The 19,422-nt window shown below is 45.1% G+C and overlaps 1 protein-coding gene across 15 annotated transcripts in view; it reads left to right on the forward strand.

The window, feature by feature from the left end:
• Positions 1-19,422, forward strand: part of LOC109870709 (mitogen-activated protein kinase kinase kinase kinase 4-like) — a 91,174-nt gene that overhangs the window by 33,387 nt on the left and 38,365 nt on the right. For all 15 annotated transcript variants that reach the window (XM_031805436.1, XM_031805431.1, XM_020461315.2 and 12 more), the window contains exons 3-11: positions 10,855-10,911; positions 14,315-14,440; positions 17,111-17,221; positions 17,618-17,708; positions 17,894-18,024; positions 18,376-18,430; positions 18,551-18,629; positions 19,028-19,203; positions 19,305-19,377. In XM_031805436.1, the coding sequence (XP_031661296.1) occupies positions 10,855-10,911; positions 14,315-14,440; positions 17,111-17,221; positions 17,618-17,708; positions 17,894-18,024; positions 18,376-18,430; positions 18,551-18,629; positions 19,028-19,203; positions 19,305-19,377 (899 nt within the window). The remainder of the gene's footprint in view (positions 1-10,854; positions 10,912-14,314; positions 14,441-17,110; positions 17,222-17,617; positions 17,709-17,893; positions 18,025-18,375; positions 18,431-18,550; positions 18,630-19,027; positions 19,204-19,304; positions 19,378-19,422) is intronic.

Consider the following 19,422-nt stretch of genomic DNA (forward strand, 5'->3'; position numbering starts at 1 on the left):
GCCAAACTTACCCTCGTAAAACTGACTATCCTACAGATCCTCGACTTTGGCGATGTCATCTACAAAATAGCTTCCAATACTCTACTCAGCAAATTGGATGCAGTCTATCACAGTGCCATCCGTTTTGTTACCAAAGTGCCTTATACCACCCACCACTGCGACCTGTATGCTCTAGTCGGCTGGCCTTCGCTACATATTCGTCCCACTGGCTCCAGGTCATCTATAAGTCTATGCTAGGTACAGCTCTGCCTTATCTCAGCTCATTGGTCAAGATAACAACGCCCACCCGTAGCACACGCTCCAGCAGGTATATCTCACTGGTCATCCCCAAAGGCAACACCTCCTTTGGCCGCCTTTCCTTCCAGTTCTCTGCTGCCAGTGACTGGAACGAATTGCAGAAATCACTGAAGCTGGAGACTTACATTTCCCTCACTAACTTTAAACATCAGCTATCTGAGCAGCTAACCGATCGCTGCAGCTATACATAGTCCATCTGTAAATAGCCCACCCAATCTACCTACCTCATCCCCATATTGTTTTTATTTACTTTGCTGCTCTTTTGCACACCAGTATCACTACTTACACACCATCATCTGCTCATCTATCACTCTAAATTGTAATTATTTGCTACTATGGCCTATTTATTGCCATACCTCCTCATGCCATTTGCGCACACTGTAAAAATACTTTATTTTTCTATTGTGTTATTGACTATACGCTTGTTTATTCCATGTGTAATGCTGTGTTGTTTCTATCGCATTGCTTTGCTTTATCATGGCCAGGTCGCAGTTGTAAATGCGAACTTGTTCTCAACTAGTTTACCCAAAAGGGAATTCATCAGAGAAAATGACTTTACCCCAGTCCTCAGCAGTCCAATCCCTGTACCTTTTGCAGAATATCAGTCTGTCCCTGATGTTTTTCCTGGAGAGAAGTGGTTTCTTTGCTGCCCTTCTTGACACCAGGCCATTCTCAAAGTCTTCGCCTCACTGTGCGTGCAGATGCACTCACACCTGCCTGCTGTCATTCCTGAGCAAGCTCTGTAATGGTGGTGCCCCGATCCCGGGTGGTGGTGCCCCAATCTCCTAATTAACGTTAGGAGACGGTCCTGGCGCTTGCTGGACTTTCTTGGGTACCCTGGAGCCTTCTTCACAACAATTGAACCGCTCTCCTTGAAGTTCTTGATGATCCTGTAAATGGTTGATTTAGGTGCAATCTTACTGGCAGCAATATCCTTGCCTGTGATGCCCTTTTTGTGCAAAGCAATGATGACGGCACGTGTTTCCTTGCAGGTAACCATGATTGACAGAGCTTTGAAGCTTCCAGTCTGTTATTCAAACTCAATCAGCATGACAGAGTGATCACCAGCCTTGTCCTCGTCAACACTCATACCTGTGTTAACGAGAGAATCACTGACATGATGTCAGCTGGTCCTTGTGGCAGGGCTGAAATGCAGTGGAATTGTTTTTTGGGGATTCAGTTCATTTACATGGCAAAGTGGGACTTTGCAATTAATTGCAATTCATCTGATCACTCTTCATAACATTCTGGAGTATATGCAAATTGCCATCATACAAACTGAGGCAGCAGACTTTGAAAATTTATATTTGTATCATTCTCAACTTTTGGCTACGACTGTATTCTTGGCCTACTTACACAAAAGACACACACACCTCTCTTGCTTGCTCGAGATGAAGAGTTGTTGTGGTGTATTCCCCTGCATGTTCTTGCACATAAGTCTACATCACAGGCCTTTTACAGAGTTGTGCTGCACTAAATAACTTGCTTGCATGGTGTGTTTGTGCTTTTCTGTGTCAGTGTGGTTGCATGTTTGTTCGTAAGTGTACATCTGTTCACGTGTAAGTGTGTGTACATGAGATTGAAACAAACGTATATAAGAAAAGCAACCAAAAAAAGCATTTGGTGTGATAATTCTGTTCTGGTATCTACAATGCAGTGCTTCAACATTAATTCTGTTCTGGTATCTAGAATGCAGTGCTTCAACATTAATTCTGTTCTGGTATCTAGAATGCAGTGCTTCAACATGAATTCTGTTCGTGTATCTAGAATGCAGTGCTTCAACATTAATTATGTTCGTGTATCTAGAATGCAGTGCTTCAACATGAATTCTGTTCGTATATCTAGAATGCAGTGCTTCAACATTAATTCTGTTCGTGTATCTAGAATGCAGTGCTTCAACATTAATTCCTCTGCTCTGGTTCTCTTGTCTCTTGTCTCCCTCCTCTGTGCTTGGGCGGGCTGGAGTGCTCTGTAATGTGGTTGTATGTGTGTACCTCCAGTTTTTGGGACAAGGGGTTCTTTATTGCACCCCTCTAGGCTTGGGGAACGGGACAAGAGGGCCAGGTGCGGGCATGGAGCACTACTACTACAGACACATACACACACTTTGTCTCGCTTTTTCTCGCTCTCTTTCGCGCTCTCTCTTTCACTGTGCTCAGGGCCTGTTTCCAGTCATGGATGTTTATTTTTGCATGGTGGCATTTCGGTATTGATAGACACAGAAAAACAGGAATGTGTATAGGCTCCTGAGTGGCGCAGCGGTCTAAGGCACTGTATCTCAGTGCTAGAGGGGTCACTACAGACCCTGGTTCGATCCTGGTCTGTATCACAATAGGCCGTGATCGGGAGTCCCATAGAGCGGCGCACAAAAGCCAGAAGTAGCGATAAAATAAATGCCTTGCCTTTGAAGGTCTTCTTCTGTTGGCACTCCAAAAGGTCCCAGCTACATCACAAATGGTCCTTTTGTTCGATAAAGTCCTTTTTTATATCCCCAAAATCTCAGTTTAGCTGGCGTGCTTCATTCAATAATCTACCGGTTTCACTCCTTCAAAATGCATACAAAAATAATCCCAACGTTACCAATAAACTTCTCCAAACAAGTCAAACAATATTTATAATCAAACCTCAGGTACCCTAATACGTAAATAAATGATCAAATTTAAGATGGAGAATCTTTATTGTCTTTACCGGAGATAAACAACAAAGAACGCGCTCTCATCCACGCGCATGAAAACACTACAGCCAAAATGGGAGCCACTTAGAAAAACAAATTTTTCCAAAAACAAACCTGAAACTCTTTCTAAAGACCTTTGACATCTAGTGGACACCCTAGTAATGGCAATCTGAGAGGTTTTCCCTTCATATTAAACATGACAGCCTTTGGAAACAGTGGTGGGCTGATTTTTTTTCTTTTTCTGGATGGTTTGTCCTCGGGTTTTTGCCTGCCATATAAGTTCTGTTATACTCACAGATTTTATTTAACAGTTTTAGAAACTTTTAGAGTGTTTTCTATCCAATTATATGCATATCCTAGCTTCTGGGCCTGAGTAACAGGCAGTTTACTTTGGGCACGCTTTTCATCCAGAAGTCAAAATACTGCCCCCTAGCCCAAAGAGGTTAACTAGTTCTAATCAGTCCTTGACTGTCACCATTATTTACTGCATAGGAGAATAATTTATGTTCCACCATTTGTAGAAAAGAGATAAGGTTAGTTAGTTCAGGATGGGTGTTGGGTTATGGTTTGTGGAGGTCGACCAGACAGGTAGCCAAATGGTGCTCTGGTCCTTTTAATGAGGACTTTAGATTAACCCCTTGTGTGCTGGGGTCAGAGGTCAGACTCCCAGAATGATTATCTTATTAACTGAAGGGGTCTGGTCCCCATAGTCCTAGAAGGCTTAATTACCACATATCCTTCCCTTGGTGATTACTGGAGGGGGAGTTAGAAGGTTGAAGGAAAACAGGCCTTTCAAGACTGTTGGAACATGACCAAGGTTTTGTGAAATTTCTATTATGGCGGAAGTCACTCCGAAATGGTTTGCTTGTGGTCTAATATGTACGTTTTGCACAGTCAACTGAGACGGTGGACTTTAGTCTATTTTATGTCATTTATTTTTATTCAATTCAAGCCACAGGTAAGACAAACTAACCACTACCTCCTATATTTGACTGACTAGAGGCAGAGAATAGACTGGAAACTTTTCAGTAGGGCACAGAGACTGGTCATAGAGCAAGTTATGGGGAAGTTAATGCACAGAAAATAGAAACACTCACATGGTGGGGGGGTTATTGTCCTTTTTGTGTGTGTGTGTGTGAGCATGCTCCTGTTTGTGTGTGTGTGAGAGCATCTGTTTGTTAGGCAGACAGAAGGCAGACTCAAGAAAGTCTGGAGTATAGGAACCTGAGAGGAGGATGATGTCATAGTGAAGTTGGCCTCCGGTGATTGGTCTGGGAGAGAACACGCACGCACGCACACCTCTGAAAGTGAGCTGGTTGGGTGCCAATCATTTGTGTGTTATTTTACTTCAAAGAGGCCTGAAACCAACCCCCTTGAATCCGAGAGTGAGGGAAGGAGAGAAAGAGTGAGTGAGCGAGTGAGAGACAACTCATTGAGACACAGCCAAAGGCTGACACTGACATCATGACAGTCAGAGCACCTATACCAGCCCTGCCTACCGTATGCACCCAGTCTATGGTGGTATCTGAGAGTTTGTGCATGTTTTTGTGTGTGGGGAGGGGCTGTGATTAGGTCCAGTCGACAGTCTTTTCCCAGATTCTGCTGGAAAACCGCTTAGATCAGCAGAAAAACTTGGCCTTCAGACTCTTTTTTTTTCTTTCTGTTCTTCCCTTTCCCTCTCCTCCATCTCTCCCCCCGCCACCTCTCCTCCATCTCTCCCCCCGCCACCTCTGTACCCAAGTCTCTCTCAAACTCATATACACTTAAAATTGCAAAAAAGCCTTAGGAGAGAGATAATGTGTTCTACAAATTCTCAAGGTGAGGGAAAGAGGCTAGACTGAATAGGCAATAAGCACAGGATATTGCTTTGTACTGGGTGTGTGTGCATGCTCATAGTGTGAGAATGTGAGTGCATGTTATATGTATGTATGTATGTAATGTCTGTCTGTAATGTCTGTCTGTAATGCCTCCCTCCCTCCAAGTAGGGTTTTTCTTTATTTGTACTCTTTTCTACATTGTATAATAATAGTGAATACATCACAACTATGGAATCATGTAGTAACCCAAAAAGTGTTCACCTCTTGCGACGAGCAAACCCGTATCCGGGAGCGTAATCATAGCCTCAAATGCATTAGCATAACGCAACGGACATAAATACCCCTAGAAACTTTTCCTATTCATGAAAATCGCAAATGAAATGAAATGAATATATTCAAACACAAGCTTAGCCTTTTGTTAACAACACTGTCATCTCAGATTTTCTAAATATGCGTTACAGCCAACGCTAGACAAGCATTTGTGTAAGTTTATCATGGCAAAATGCTATGCTAGGCTCTGCTGGCAGCAGGCAACATTTTCACAAAAATAAGAAAAGCAACAAAATTAAATCATTTACCTTTTTATTTTATTTATTTATTTTACCTTTATTTAACCAGGTAGGCAAGTTGAGAACAAGTTCTCATTTACAATTGCGACCTGGCCAAGATAAAGCAAAGCAGTTCGACAGATAAAACGACACAGAGTTACACATGGAGTAAAAACAAACATACAGTCAATAATGCAGTATAAACAAGTCTATATACAATGTGAGCAAATGAGGTGAGAAGGGAGGTAAAGGCAAAAAAGGCCAAGATGGCAAAGTAAATACAATATAGCAAGTAAAATACTGGAATGGTAGTTTTGCAATGGAAGAATGTGCAAAGTAGAAATAAAAAAATAATGGGGTGCAAAGGAAGAACCTTTGAAGAACTTCAGATGCTTTCACTCAGGAGACTCCCAGTTAGATAGCAAATGTTCCTTTTTTCCCAAAATATTTTTTTTGTAGGCGAAATAGCTCCCGTTTCTTCTTCATGCATGGCTGAAAAATCGTCCGGAAAATGCTACAACTATAACGCCAAACTTTTTTCAAAATTTGCTCCATAATATCGACAGAAACACGGCAAACGTTGTTTAGGATCCATCCTCAAGGTGTTTTTAACATATATATTCGATAATATATCCGTCGAGGCAATTTGGTTTCTCATAAGAAGCGATTGGAAAAATGGCTACCTCAGTATATTATGCTAGATTTTCTGCGGGAGACACCATGTGACCACATGCTATATATATGGTCCCTTACAGCCATTCTTCAATGGAAATGCCTAAAAAGACGTCACAATGCTGTAGACACCTTGGGGAAAACGTGGAAAACGTAAGCTCATTCGTAGCTCATTCACAGCCATATAAGGAGTCATTGGCATGAGGCGGTTTCAAAAAATGCGGCACTTCCTGGTTAGATTTTTATCTGGGTTTCACCTGTAACATCAGTTCTGTGGCACTCACAGACAATATCTTACCACTGTTGTGTCATCTGCAAATGTAATGATGTTGTTGGAGTTGTGACTGGCCATGCAGTCATGAGTGAACAGGGAGTACAGGAGGGGGCTGAGCACGCACACCTGAGGGGCCCCTGTGTTGAGGATAAGCGTGGAGGATGTGTTGTTACCTACCCTTACCACCTGGGGGCGGCCCGTCAGGAAGTCCAGGATCCAGTTGCAGAGAGAGGTGTTTAGTCCCAGGGTTCTTCACTTATTGATGAGCTTTGAGGGCACTATGGTGTTGAACGCTGAGCTGTAGTCAATGAATAGCATTCTCACATAAGTGTTCCTTTTGTCCCGGTGGGAAAGGGCAGTGTGGAGTGCAATTGAGACTACATCATCTGTGGATCTGTTGGGGCGGTATGCAAATTGGAGTGGGTCTAGGGTTTCTGGCATGATGGTGTTGATGTTAGCCATGACCAGCCTTTCAAAGCACTTCATGGCTACAGACGTGAGTGCTACGGGTCGGTAGTCATTTAGGCAGGTAGTGTTCTTGGGCACAGGCACTATGGTGGTCTGCTTAAAACATGTTGGTATTACAGACTCGAACAGGGAGAGATTGAAAATGTCAGTGAAGACACTTGCCAGTTGGTCAGCGCATGCTCGCAGTACACGCCCTGGTAATCCGTTTGGCCCTGCGGCCTTGTGAATGTTGACCTGTCTAAAGGTCTTACTCACTTCAGCTGCGGAGAGCGTGATCACACAGTCTTCCGGTACAGCGGGTGCTCTCATGCATGTCTCAGTGTTATTTCCCTCGAAGCGAGCATAGAAGTAGTTTAGCTCGTCTGGTAGGCTCGTGTCACTCGGCAGCTCTCGGCGGTGCTTCCCTTTGTAGTCTGTAATGGTTTGCAGGCCCTGCCACAGAGCCGGTGTAGTACAATTCGATCTTAGTCCTGTATTGATGCTTTGCCTGTTTGATGGTTCGTTGGAGGGCATAGCGGGATTTCTTAAGAGCTTCCGAGTCTCGCTCCTTGAATGCGGCAGCTCTAGCCTTTAGCTCAGTGCGGATGCTGCCTGTAATCCATGGCTTCTGGTTGGGGTATGTACGTACGGTCACGGTGGGGACGACGTCATTGATGCACTTTTGGATAAAGCCAATGACAGACGTGGTGTACTCCTCAATGCCATTGGAGGAATCTCTTGAACATATTCCAGTCTGTGCTAGCAAAACAGCCCTGTAGCTTAGCATCTGCTTCATCTGACCACTTTTTTTATTGATCTAGTCACTGGTGCAGGAATCAGGAGGATAGAATTATGGTCAGATTTGCCAAATAGAGGGAGAGCTTTGTATGCGTCTCTGTGTGTGGAGTATAGGTGGTTACACATTTAACATGCTGATATAAATTTGGTAAAACTGATTTAAGTTCCCCTGCATTAAAGTCCCCGGCTACTAGGAGCACCGCCTCTGGGTTTTCTTGTTTGCTAATGGTGGAATGCATCTCATTCAATGCTTTCTTAGTGCCAGCCTCTGACTGTGGTGGTATGTAAACAGCTACAAAGAATACCGGTGAAAACTCTCTCGGTAGGTAGTGTGGTCTACAGCTTATTATGAGAAACCCTACCTCCAGGCAAGGAATAGCTCGAGAATTCCTTTGATATCGTGCACCAGCTGTTGTTTACAAAAATACATAGACCACCACCCCTTGCCTTACCAGATGCCGCTGAGCACTTGTTGGCTGCTTTTCCTTCAATCTGCGGTCCAACTCATACCAAACCATCTCAATTGGATTGAGGTTGGATGATTGTGGAGGCCAGGTCATCTGATGCACTCCATCACTGTCCTTCTTGGTCAAATAGCCCTTACACAGCCTGGAGGTGTGTTTTGGGTCATTGTCCTGTTGAAAAACAAATGATAGTCCCTCTAAGCAAAAACCAGATGGGATGGCCTAACACTGCAGAATGCTGTGGTAGCCGTGCTGGTTAAGTATGCCTTGAATTCTAAATAAATCACTGACAGTGTCACCAGCAAAACACCATCATACCTCTTCCCCCATGCTCCACGGTGGGAACAACACATGCAGAGATCATCTGTTCGCCTAGTCTGGTTGATGTTGAGATGTGTCTGTTGAACTCTGAAGCATTTATTTGGGCAGAAATTTCTGAGGCTGGTAACTCTAACTCCTTTGCAGCAGAGGTAACTCTGGGTCTTCCTTTCCTGTGGCGGTCTTCATGAGAGCTAGTTTCACCAAAGCGCTTGATGGTTTTTGCAACTGCACTTGAAGAGAAGTTCAAAGTTCTTGAAATGTTCCGGATTGACTGACCTTCGGATTAACTGACCTTCCCAAATCAAATTCTATCTTCTGAATACCACCCCTACCGTGTCACAGCACAACTGATTGGCTCAAACACATTAAGAAGGAAAGAACTTCCCCTATTTAACTTTTAACCAGGCACACCTGTTAATTGAAATGCATTCCAGGTGACTACCTCATGAAGCTGGTTGAGAGAATGCCAAGTGTGCAAGCTGTCATCAAGACAAAGAGTAGCTACTTTGAAGAATCTAAAATATATTTTGATTTGTTTAACACTTTTCTGGTTACAACATGATTCCACATGTTTTATTTCATAGTTTTGATGTTTTTAGTATTATTCTAATGTAGAAAATGTCAAAATAAAGAAACCCCCTGAATGAGTAGTTTGACTTGTAGTGTGTGTCTGAGTACATAGTGGTCACTCAGAGTGAAGGACGCCAGTGGTCAACTTCCATCAGCTTCCATTTAACTGCAGCATCCATCTTCCTCAAGCATGTGTGGCCATTATACCAGCTTAGCTGAGTCATCCATTGCACACACACACACACACACACACACACACACACACACACACACACACACACACACACACACACATGAGCCAAATGAGTCCATTACAGTCCACTGAAAGCCTCACAGCACACTGATAGGAGTTAGAGAGACTCATGACTGGAGTGGCCTCAATGATAGAAGCCATTTACTGGACTTCAGCCAAGCCTTCTCACATTAAAGGTCTTGTCAAGGTAATAACACCGCTGTTAGATGACCATTCTGCACCATTATCGAAAGACCAATTCAATATAAGAACAGTATAGGAATTGTAACGCTACAATTTAGTTTTATGGTATATAACAGTGATGGGGCTTTTTCTGTTATGCTTACAACAGGCTGCTCTTTGTGTTGTACCTATGTGTGTTTGTGTAATGTGGACTGGTGAGACATTCTTTAATCCCCACAGTCCTTAGACAGATCTCCAGATTAGATTACCCCCTCTCCTAGACAGGACCCCCCCCCAGGACCACAGCTGCCTACACCCTGCCTGTCATTAAACAGGGAAATAGTTAGTCCAGTCCTGTTTGATAGGGAGTGAGTGGTTAATTTATAGGGCCTTTCTGGTCTGGCGTATCCCTGGGAAGCCCAAGGGTGTTGTGGTGCAGTCTGTATGGTAGCTGGTAGCGACCTCGTTGGGTCCTGTGCTGGGAGGTCCTGTGTTGCTGCTGCCTGGCTGAGATCCCTGCCCTTGGTGGGGTGTCTTTGTCAGAGTTCTCTCTCAGCAGAGCTTTTAAATCTGTGTCCTGTCTAGTGCGACTCAGGCAGGGTTGCCAAGCGATGAGGATGGACACACACACTCACTAAACCTGTCACTCCTCTACTTCAGTCTTCTCTCCTCCCTCTCTGTTAAAAGCCGTGGTAGGACAGGTTGTCATGGTGATTGCTCCAAGCAGGGCACCGAAGAGACTAAAGCATTCTGGGAAAAAGACCAGCACTGTGAGACTGACTCCCAAACTCAGCACTGACATATGGCCCATACAACTGATCTGTCGTGACTCTGGGATTCTGTTTCTCATCTCTCTCTCTCTCTCTCTCTTACAACTAGCTTACTGTGATAATGATTTTTAAGCAGTAGAAAATGCAATGTTTTAATGCAAGGTTGTGAACCCACTTCTTTCTTTGTTCTAGTCATTCTACTAGTCTTCTTCCAGTCAGACCAACAAAGCCTGTGACCCCCCTCATTACCCCCTCCCCCGCCGAGCCGAAGTGGGTTAATCCCTCATCACTCAGCGCCCGGACTCTCCCATTTTAGAAAGGGGGGGTCAGGTCCAGCTCAGGTGTCGCCGGTTCAGACAAAGGAAACCCAATCCTGCAGCAGTGTTATTCCCCTACCCTTCACTGACCCTCTCTCTGTCTGGCAGTTTCACTGCAGAGTGGTCCCCTCTATTCTGCTGCTTCCTCTGTTAACAGAAAATATGATGTCATTGAAGTCTGCAGTGGTTAGAGTCATTCACATTGTGAGGTAACTAAAGACTGGTTTCAGCTGAAAAGAGAAAAGCATGGCGCTGATGATATGGACTGGGTTGTTGCTTAGGTATCTGATGTCTGGTGTTTCCATGATCATCATGTAGAGTAATAACTCATGGTTAGTAATCAAGGAATCACCCATACATAGTCTGGGATCAAGCACTCAAGGTCTTTCTGACTGAAACTACATCCTATGGATACTTTGCATGTCAGGGTTGAAATGACGTCATTAATTCATCCCTTTTTCTCTCTGCAGGGCCGACATGTCAAGACAGGACAACTGGCGGCCATCAAGGTCATGGACGTCACAGAGGTAAGCTGGTGCTCGATTGGGAGAGCTTTGTGTGTGATTTAACAGAGAGCTGGTTTGACTGACAGTTTTACTTGGTAGTCGCCATAGCTTTACTTGGTTGTCCATTTGCTCCCACACATTCACTTCCACTCATTAGTAGTTCCAGTTTGGTTCCCAGTGTTGATAGACTACTTCCTAAATAATCTGTTGATTTATAACATCACAGTCTAATCCTTCCTTGGACTCATTCTAGACTTTAACTTCCCTCCAATAGGCTCCTCAGAGAGACATTTCCTTTTTAAGACCCAAACCATTAGATACACAAATTACATCCCTTGTCAGACATTATGTCAAGACCGAATCAAGTCAAAATCTGGATCACAGAATAGATCTTTAGTACTTGACTCAATGATCCAGCTATGCTTAATAATAAATACTCTATAGCCACATTCTAGCCCATGTAGATTTGGGACATAGCCCAAGTTTAGTTTTATTGCATCCAAGGCCCTAGATACAGTATGTCTTTAATTTGAACCAAAACACAAATACTGTAGCAGGATAGCAACAGTCGCCAAGATCAACCTCCACCACCCCCTGCTCTCTCTCCTTTCCCCAATTCCCCTAGTCAATATTTTTCCTCCTGAAATAGACATAATATCAGGCTTATATGAATGTAGGTCTTCAACCTCCGTGTTTTTCCTCTTCATGCCACAAAGCTGAGTTTGTGTTTGGAGCTGGATGGAGGTGGTTTTATGTAGCCCAGGGCATCGTTAGGCAGTGCTGAGAGGTCTGGTGTTCAGATACTCTGGAGGAGGGTTGCACACAGCCTCTATGGACCCCCTGTCATGTCTTGTGAAGTCAGCTTGCCTTCGAGGTGTGTGTGTGTGTGTGTGGTGTGTGTGTGTGTGTGTTAAGTGTCTACCTCCACCCATTTGCCTTAACGGTGTCTCCTTATGGTGCCTGAACAGAAAGACAGACCCAGGCTATTGTCACTAAGCAAATGTTAGACTGTATTTGTCTATGACAAAGCATCTTCCTACCCTGTCTCTAATAATTGATTTGAAAAGACATCTGAGCACAAACCTTTCACTTCTCATGTGAACGTTGCAAAATAGAGACTAAAGAAAGGATGGAATAGCGATTAGGACAGGGAGAAGGATGTATGTATGTATGTAGGAGCACAGAGAATGAGAGTATTGCCGTGTGGCTATACAGTCCTACTGGTGATCTACACATGTTAGAGATATTTTACACACATCAGATCTTTTCTGAGAAGAGGGTTTTTTAAAGCCGTTTTGTAAAATAAACAATTCAGTTGAGGTTTGGGTGTTTGCCAGGAGCGAGAGTTAGTTGGGTTGGAGTAGCTTGTTTATTTTTGAAAATGTTCTCTGGTTGTCCTGCAGGGGGATAGATAAGCTAGTCTAGTGAACCGACAGGACATATGATATGTGCCATCCAGGAACTCCTGGTCAGCGGAAAACATCTGTTTTTTACTTGAGGTATTTTCGGTATATTTTGTTGAACTGTGTTGTTGTAGCCTACTACTTGAAGAAACAGAGTCAGGTAGCATCATTGAGGTGTGTAGCGGTGGTGCACACCAGTTATAGGGTCTATGCCTAGGATGGAAGCATGCCTAGGATGGAAACATGCCTAGGATGGAAGCATGTATTGTCAGCCTAGTACTTCTGGCCAAGCTCCCTACCATGTACGTGTGTTCCTGTATAGAACATACTACAGTAGATCTAGAGACAGCTCCAGTATAGTTATAGCTTCACTTTACTCTACAGGCTCATCTCAGCATATGTGCCCTGACCCAGATACCACATCCTGTTCTACATACAGCACAGAGAGGGGAGGGAGAGAGAGTTTGTTTTTCTTTCCTCCTCTCAGAAGGTTCAGTTGAAGTGCAGTGGGATTATGGGAGGGGTCTAAGGCGCTCAGCCGCTTGGCTCTCTTCACCTCTCTTGACCACTGTCTCTCTCTTCTGTCCCTCTTTCTCTCCCTCCTATCTGTCTGTCTTGCTCCATCTCTCTCTGTCTTGCTCTCTTTCCCATCACTACCCATCTCTCCTCTCTCCCTTCATCTCTTGCTCTTTCTCTACCTACCAAACCTCTCCCTGCCTCTGTGTCTCACTGTATAACTTCTAATCACATTAGGTCTACTTGCGGCAGAGCAGAAGGCTGTACTATCTAGAGGCCTGCTCCCCTAACCTAGCAGAAAGGCTGCTGTTGGTGGCTATCATTCACTGTGATTCAATAGTAGTCAGAAGTTCTTAGTAAAAGCCCTGATACAGACACAGCCTCTCCATCTTTCCACTCTCTTGTGCTCTCTCTTTCTCGTGCTTTCTCTCCTCTCTCCCAGCAAAGTATCTTTACAGTGTAGAAGGTGAGAAAATGGTTGGCAGAGGTGTTGCATCACTCTCTGCACCCAGTAAGAAAAAAGGTTGCACATCAACCTTATTTGTTCCATTGTGTTATACTATCTGTATGATGTCTGATACCACCTTCTCCCACCATTTTCATGAGTTAGATTGGTGATTATAGCATCAGGACAATGAGGAAAGTGGGGCATACGAAGGACAGAGTGAGAGAAGATGGGTGATGAGAGATGAGGTTATGGAGAGTGCAGACTGATGTGAAGGTGAGATAGAGGAGAGAGATGATGTCATATTTCCTTGCCTGAGCAGTTGTAACCCAGAACCCCAACCGCTTCTGTCTGTCAGCTCTTCTCTTTCTCTCTCTCTGTCTCTCTCTCTGTCTCTGTCTCGCTCTCTCTCCCCCCTCTCTGACTGATAAAACCAGGCAGGGGAAATGTCACGTCATTCTACCAACAGGAAGACCACATGTTGAGGGAGTATTGTTAAAAATTACACTGAATCGATGTTTTCTCATCGAATGGATGCCTGACATGGTTTATGAGTGAATCCTACACACTGTGTGTGTGATATTGGTTTATTAGGCTCCATTGTCTTGTACGATATAGAATGTGCTATTTTCACTGCCATGCTCTTCAACAGTCTCGGTTTGACTGAAAGTCAATCAATTGTGGTATTTACTAGGCTCATAATGTGGATGAATAAATACCAGCCTGTTCTGTTATTGTTGTTGTCATGATTACAATAAACTTAGTCTGAAGAATGCCAAGAGTGGTAAACAACCATGGAGTGTCATCTCATAAGCCATCATAAACTAAACAAATAGCTTGTTAGGAAGTGTGTGTGTGTGTGTGTGTGTGTGTGTGTGTGTGTGTGTGTGTGTGTGTGTGTGTGTGTGTGTGTGTGTGTGTGTGTGTGTGTAACTTGTGGGTGGTTGGTTGGTTGTTTGTTTGTCTTGGGGGCTCCCAGATTAAACTGTTATCAGGTCATCTGGGAGCCATTAACTCAATTAATGGTCTCCCTCGTTCGCTCTCCTGCACTCTTTTATAGGATGAAGAGGAGGAGATTAAACTGGAGATTAATATGCTGAAGAAGTACTCCCACCACAGAAACATAGCCACCTACTACGGAGCCTTCATCAAGAAGAGCCCCCCAGGACACGACGACCAGCTATGGGTAAGTTGGTTTACCTCCCGCTTTCCTTCAGCCTCAGGGGTTAAAGATCTCCATCACTCCGTCGGATTTACATCATATGGATGACGCAAGAGGTTTAGGTAAAAAACACACTCCATGCCACACTAAAAATAGGTAGAAAGTATTAAGAAATTAAATGTTGATTTTTACCACAGCATTGTTGACACTCATTTCTGATTGGACAAAAGGGCATTCCAGAATGGATATTAACACCAGATAACGGGACAGTTGGAAAAGATATCGGGACAACTTGCAATCATGACACAATATGCGTCTACACATGCAGACCGTGCTCGTTACAAAGTTACAGAAAGCAAAATCGACAACCACACAAACTGAAATTGGATATCTTATCAATGCAGGTCCAACAGGGAAAAGAGGTAGCTCGCTAAACAACCAAAAGTATGTGGATACCTGCTCGTCGAACATCATTCCAAAATCATGGGCATTAATATGGAGTTGGTCCCCCCTTTGCAGCTATAACAGCCTCCACTCTTCTGGGAAGGATTTCCACTAGATGTTGGAACATTGCTCCGGGGACTTGCTTCCATTCAGCCACAAGAGCATTAGTGAGGTCGGGCACTGCACTGATGTTGGGCTATTAGGCCTGGCTCGCAGTAGGCGTTCCAATTCATCCCAGAGTTGTTCGATGGGGTTGAGGTCAGGGCTTTGTGCAGGCCAGTTGAGTTCTTCCACACCAATATCAACAAATAATTTCTGTATGGACCTCACTTTGTGCACAGGGACATTGTCATGCTGAAACAGGAAAGGTCCTTCCCCAAACTGTTGCCACAAAGTTGGGAGCACAGAATTGTCTAGAATGCCACTATGCTGTAGCATTGAGATTTCCCTTCACTGGAACATAGGAGCATAGCCCAAACCATGAAAAACAGCCCCAGACCATTATTCCTCCTCTACCAAACTTTACAGTTGGCACTATGCATTTGGGCAGGTAACGCTCTCCTGAATTCAGCCAAAACCAGATTCGTCCGTTGGGCTGGCAGATGGTGAAGTGTGATTCATCACTCCAGAGAACGCATTTCCACTGCTCCAGAGTCCAATGGCGGTGAGCTTTACACCACTCTAGCCAACGCTTGGCATTGTGAAAGGGGATCTTAGGCTTGTGTGCGGCTGCACGGCCATGGAAACCCATTTCATGAAGCTCCTGCCAACAAGTTATTGTGCTTACTTCCAGAGGCAGTTTGGAACTCCATAGTGAGTGTTTCAACCAAGGACAGCCAATATTTATGCTCTTCAGCACTCGGCAGTCCCATTCTGTGAGCTTGTGTGGCCTACCACTTCGCGGCTGAGCCGTTGTTGCTCCTAGACATTTCCACTTCACAATAACAGCACTTACAGTTGACCGGGGCAACTCTAGCAGGGCAAAAAATTGGATATGGATACCATAGCTGCCACCAACCTAACTCCAACCCACCCATATCCCTCCTCAAGTGAGTGGGTAGTGGGTACATGCATACCACAGGAGGTTGGTGGCACCTTATTTGGGGAGGACGGGCTCGTGGCAATGGCTGGAGCGGAATGAGTGGAATGGTATCAAATGCATCAAACGCAGGGTTTCCAGGTGTTTGATGCCGTTCCAAAGGCTCCGTTCCAGACATTATTGTGAACTGTCCTCCCCTCAGCAGCCTCCACTGATGCATACCCTCCACAAACCACCCTTCCTTCTCTCCTCCAATCCTCTAAAGATTGGGTGAAGTTTGAACTCCCCCTTCCTCAGAGTCAGTCCCTGTGTGTTTGCCTGAAAGTGCTACCTTTGATGGCCCCTGTCAAACTCTGGGTATTTTTGTCTCTCAGAGGTGGAGGTACATCAAGAAACTAAAGGGGGGAGAGGAGGAGGGATGGAGTAGGGGAGAAAGCTATAATTTGCTAGACCCGGGTTACTCCTGGTTTATTGCCAACCATCTATAGTTTTCTTAAAAAGAGAGAGAGAGGGAGAGAGAAGGAAGGAGAGTGAGTGGTTCTCCCAGTAAAGACTCAAGTACTCTGTCTAGTGTTTTCACGGCTGTGACTCTAATCTTTCACATCTACACTGTTAATAATAATGGCTGCATAGTGTGTTTTGTGTGTGCTTGTGTATGTATGCACGTTACTCTATCTCTCTCTCTCTCTCTCTCTCTCTCTCTCTCTCTCTCTCTCCCTCTCTGGGTCTCTCTCCCTCTCTGGGTCTCTCTCCCTCTCTGGGTCTCTCTCCCTCCCTCTCTGGGTCTCTCTCTCTCCCTCTCTGGGTCTCTCTCCCTCCCTCTCTGGGTCTCTCTCTCTCCCTCTCTGGGTCTCTCTCTCTCCCTCTCTGGGTCTCTCTCTCTCCCTCTCTGGGTCTCTCTCTCTCCCTCTCTGGGTCTCTCTCTCTCCCTCTCTGGGTCTCTCTCTCTCCCTCTCTGGGTCTCTCTCTCTCCCTCTCTGGGTCTCTCTCTCCCTCTCTGGGTCTCTCTCTCCCTCTCTGGGTCTCTCTCTCTCCCTCTCTGGGTCTCTCTCTCTCCCTCTCTGGGTCTCTCTCTCTCCCTCTCTGGGTCTCTCTCTCTCCCTCTCTGGGTCTCTCTCTCTCCCTCTCTGGGTCTCTCTCTCTCCCTCTCTGGGTCTCTCTCTCTCTCTCTCTCTCTCTCTCTCTCTCTCTCTCTCTCTCTGGGTCTCTAGCTGGTGATGGAGTTCTGTGGTGCAGGCTCCATCACAGACCTTGTGAAGAACACCAAGGGAAACACACTGAAGGAGGACTGGATCGCCTACATCTCTCGTGAGATCCTCAGGGTGAGTCCACATTTACGCCCTACAAGTTCCCCTGCTGTTGCATGCTGGGATCTGTAGCTTATTTGAATTTGTTTATGTCACCTTTATTTTGAAAGGGAGTCATGCTGAGACCAAGGTCTTTTACAGATGAACCTTCTATCAGACATGCATCAATACACATCAATATACACTATACACATCAATATACACTATACACATCAATATACACTATACACATCAATATAAACGAAAAGCAAAACACAATATAAAACAAACACTTTCTTCAGTAAAAAGTTACTCAATCAGCTGCCTGAATTGCCCTAGAAGCCCCAACTCTTCCTATTTTTGAGCTTTGGAGATTCTACAAGTAAGGTTAAAAAACAATAAATGACTGTTATGACTGTGTCTCTCCTCCAGGGGTTGGCTCACCTGCACGCCCACCATGTGATCCACCGTGACATCAAGGGCCAGAACGTGCTGCTGACTGAGAACGCAGAGGTCAAACTAGGTGAGTTCACTGGTTTAAACGGTTTTCAAGTTAGCCTGGTTTTAGCTGGCCTGATTGGAACTGGGACTGCTTTATTACTGGTTTGAACTGGTTTATGCTGGCTTAAACTGCATGGGGCTGGTTTGATATGTGGGGGTTAAACTAGTTTGAACTGGTTCTGACCGGGCTACTCCCCCCTCCCTCAGTGGACTTCGGTGTGAGCGCCCAGCTGGACCGGACAGTGGGTAGGAGGAACACCTTCATTGGTACGCCCTATTGGATGGCGCCCGAGGTCATCGCCTGCGACGAGAACCCAGACGCCACCTATGACTACAGAGTAAGATGCGCTCAATAAAACCATGCTGCTTTCTGTCAGTGTCCAGCGGTGTGTCGAGTTGGTGGATTGATAGCTGTTTGCGTTTGTGCCATTGTATGTGGCTGTGTAGGCTGATGGGACAGTACAGTAGCAGGTTGGGGCTGATGTTGTCAGGACCAGAGAGGGTGGTAATTACCATCCTATAGACGTTTGCATGCATAGATTTACGCACACACACATTCACACACACACACACACACACACACACACACACACACACACACACACACACACACACACACACACACACACACACACACACACACAATGGTAGCTGTGTCCATATCTTTCATAGTATGTTTTCTCCTGCAGAGTGACTTGTGGTCCACTGGAATCACAGCTATAGAGATGGCTGAGGGAGCTCCTCGTAAGTACAGCCATTCTTTTACTATTGGACTTCTACACTACTATTTGTCCCAGATGGCAAACCTGGTTGAAATTATGTTTGTTTTCCTCTGTCTGACCTGTGTTTGGTCTTGTCTTCCAGCGCTGTGCGATATGCATCCAATGAGAGCTCTCTTCCTCATCCCCAGAAACCCTCCTCCTCGACTCAAGTCAAAGAAATGGTGTGTGACTAATCTCTGCTGTTATGATTTCAGACATTTAAACCACCATTTTACTACAATCCCACTGTGAACAATGACACTGGTGAAACTCCTTCATTCCCGAGTAGCACAGCAGTCTAAGGCACTGCATCTCAGTGCTAGTGGCGTCACTACAGACCCTGGTTCGAACCTGGGCCGTATCACAACCGGCTGTGATTGGGGGTCCCATAGGGCGGCGCACAATTGGCCCAGCATCGTCTGGGTTAGGGGAGGGGGTAGGCCGTCATTGTAAAATAAGAATTTGTTCTTAACTGACTTGTCTAGTTAAATAAAGATGAAATAAAAAAAATAGCTCAGCTGATATCCCCTGGTAGATATAGCATAAGCTCATAAAAGTAACAAATGCCTCCTCTCCTCAGGTCTAAGAAGTTTTGCAGCTTCATCGAGGGCTCCCTGGTGAAGAACTACACTCAGCGCCCCCCCACTGACCAGCTGCTGAAACACCCCTTCATCAGAGACCAGCCCAACGAGAGGCAGGTCCGCATCCAGCTCAAAGACCACATCGACCGCACCAAGAAGAAGAGGGGGGAGAAGGGTGAGTCTTAGACATACTAATGCACACACACTTCTCCAAAACCTCTTCTTCACAATACTTTTTTTTTACTTAAACATTCTCACCGTTCCTCTCTTCTCTAGATGAGACCGAGTATGAGTACAGCGGGAGTGAGGAAGAGGAGGAGGAAGCTCAGGAGCAGGAGGGGGAGCCCAGGTAACTAACCCACGTGTACCTATGGCAAAAACTAGCCAACATACT

The sequence above is a fragment of the Oncorhynchus kisutch genome, linkage group LG26 (assembly GCF_002021735.2).
Source record: "Oncorhynchus kisutch isolate 150728-3 linkage group LG26, Okis_V2, whole genome shotgun sequence".
Classification (NCBI taxonomy): Eukaryota; Metazoa; Chordata; class Actinopteri; order Salmoniformes; family Salmonidae; genus Oncorhynchus; species Oncorhynchus kisutch.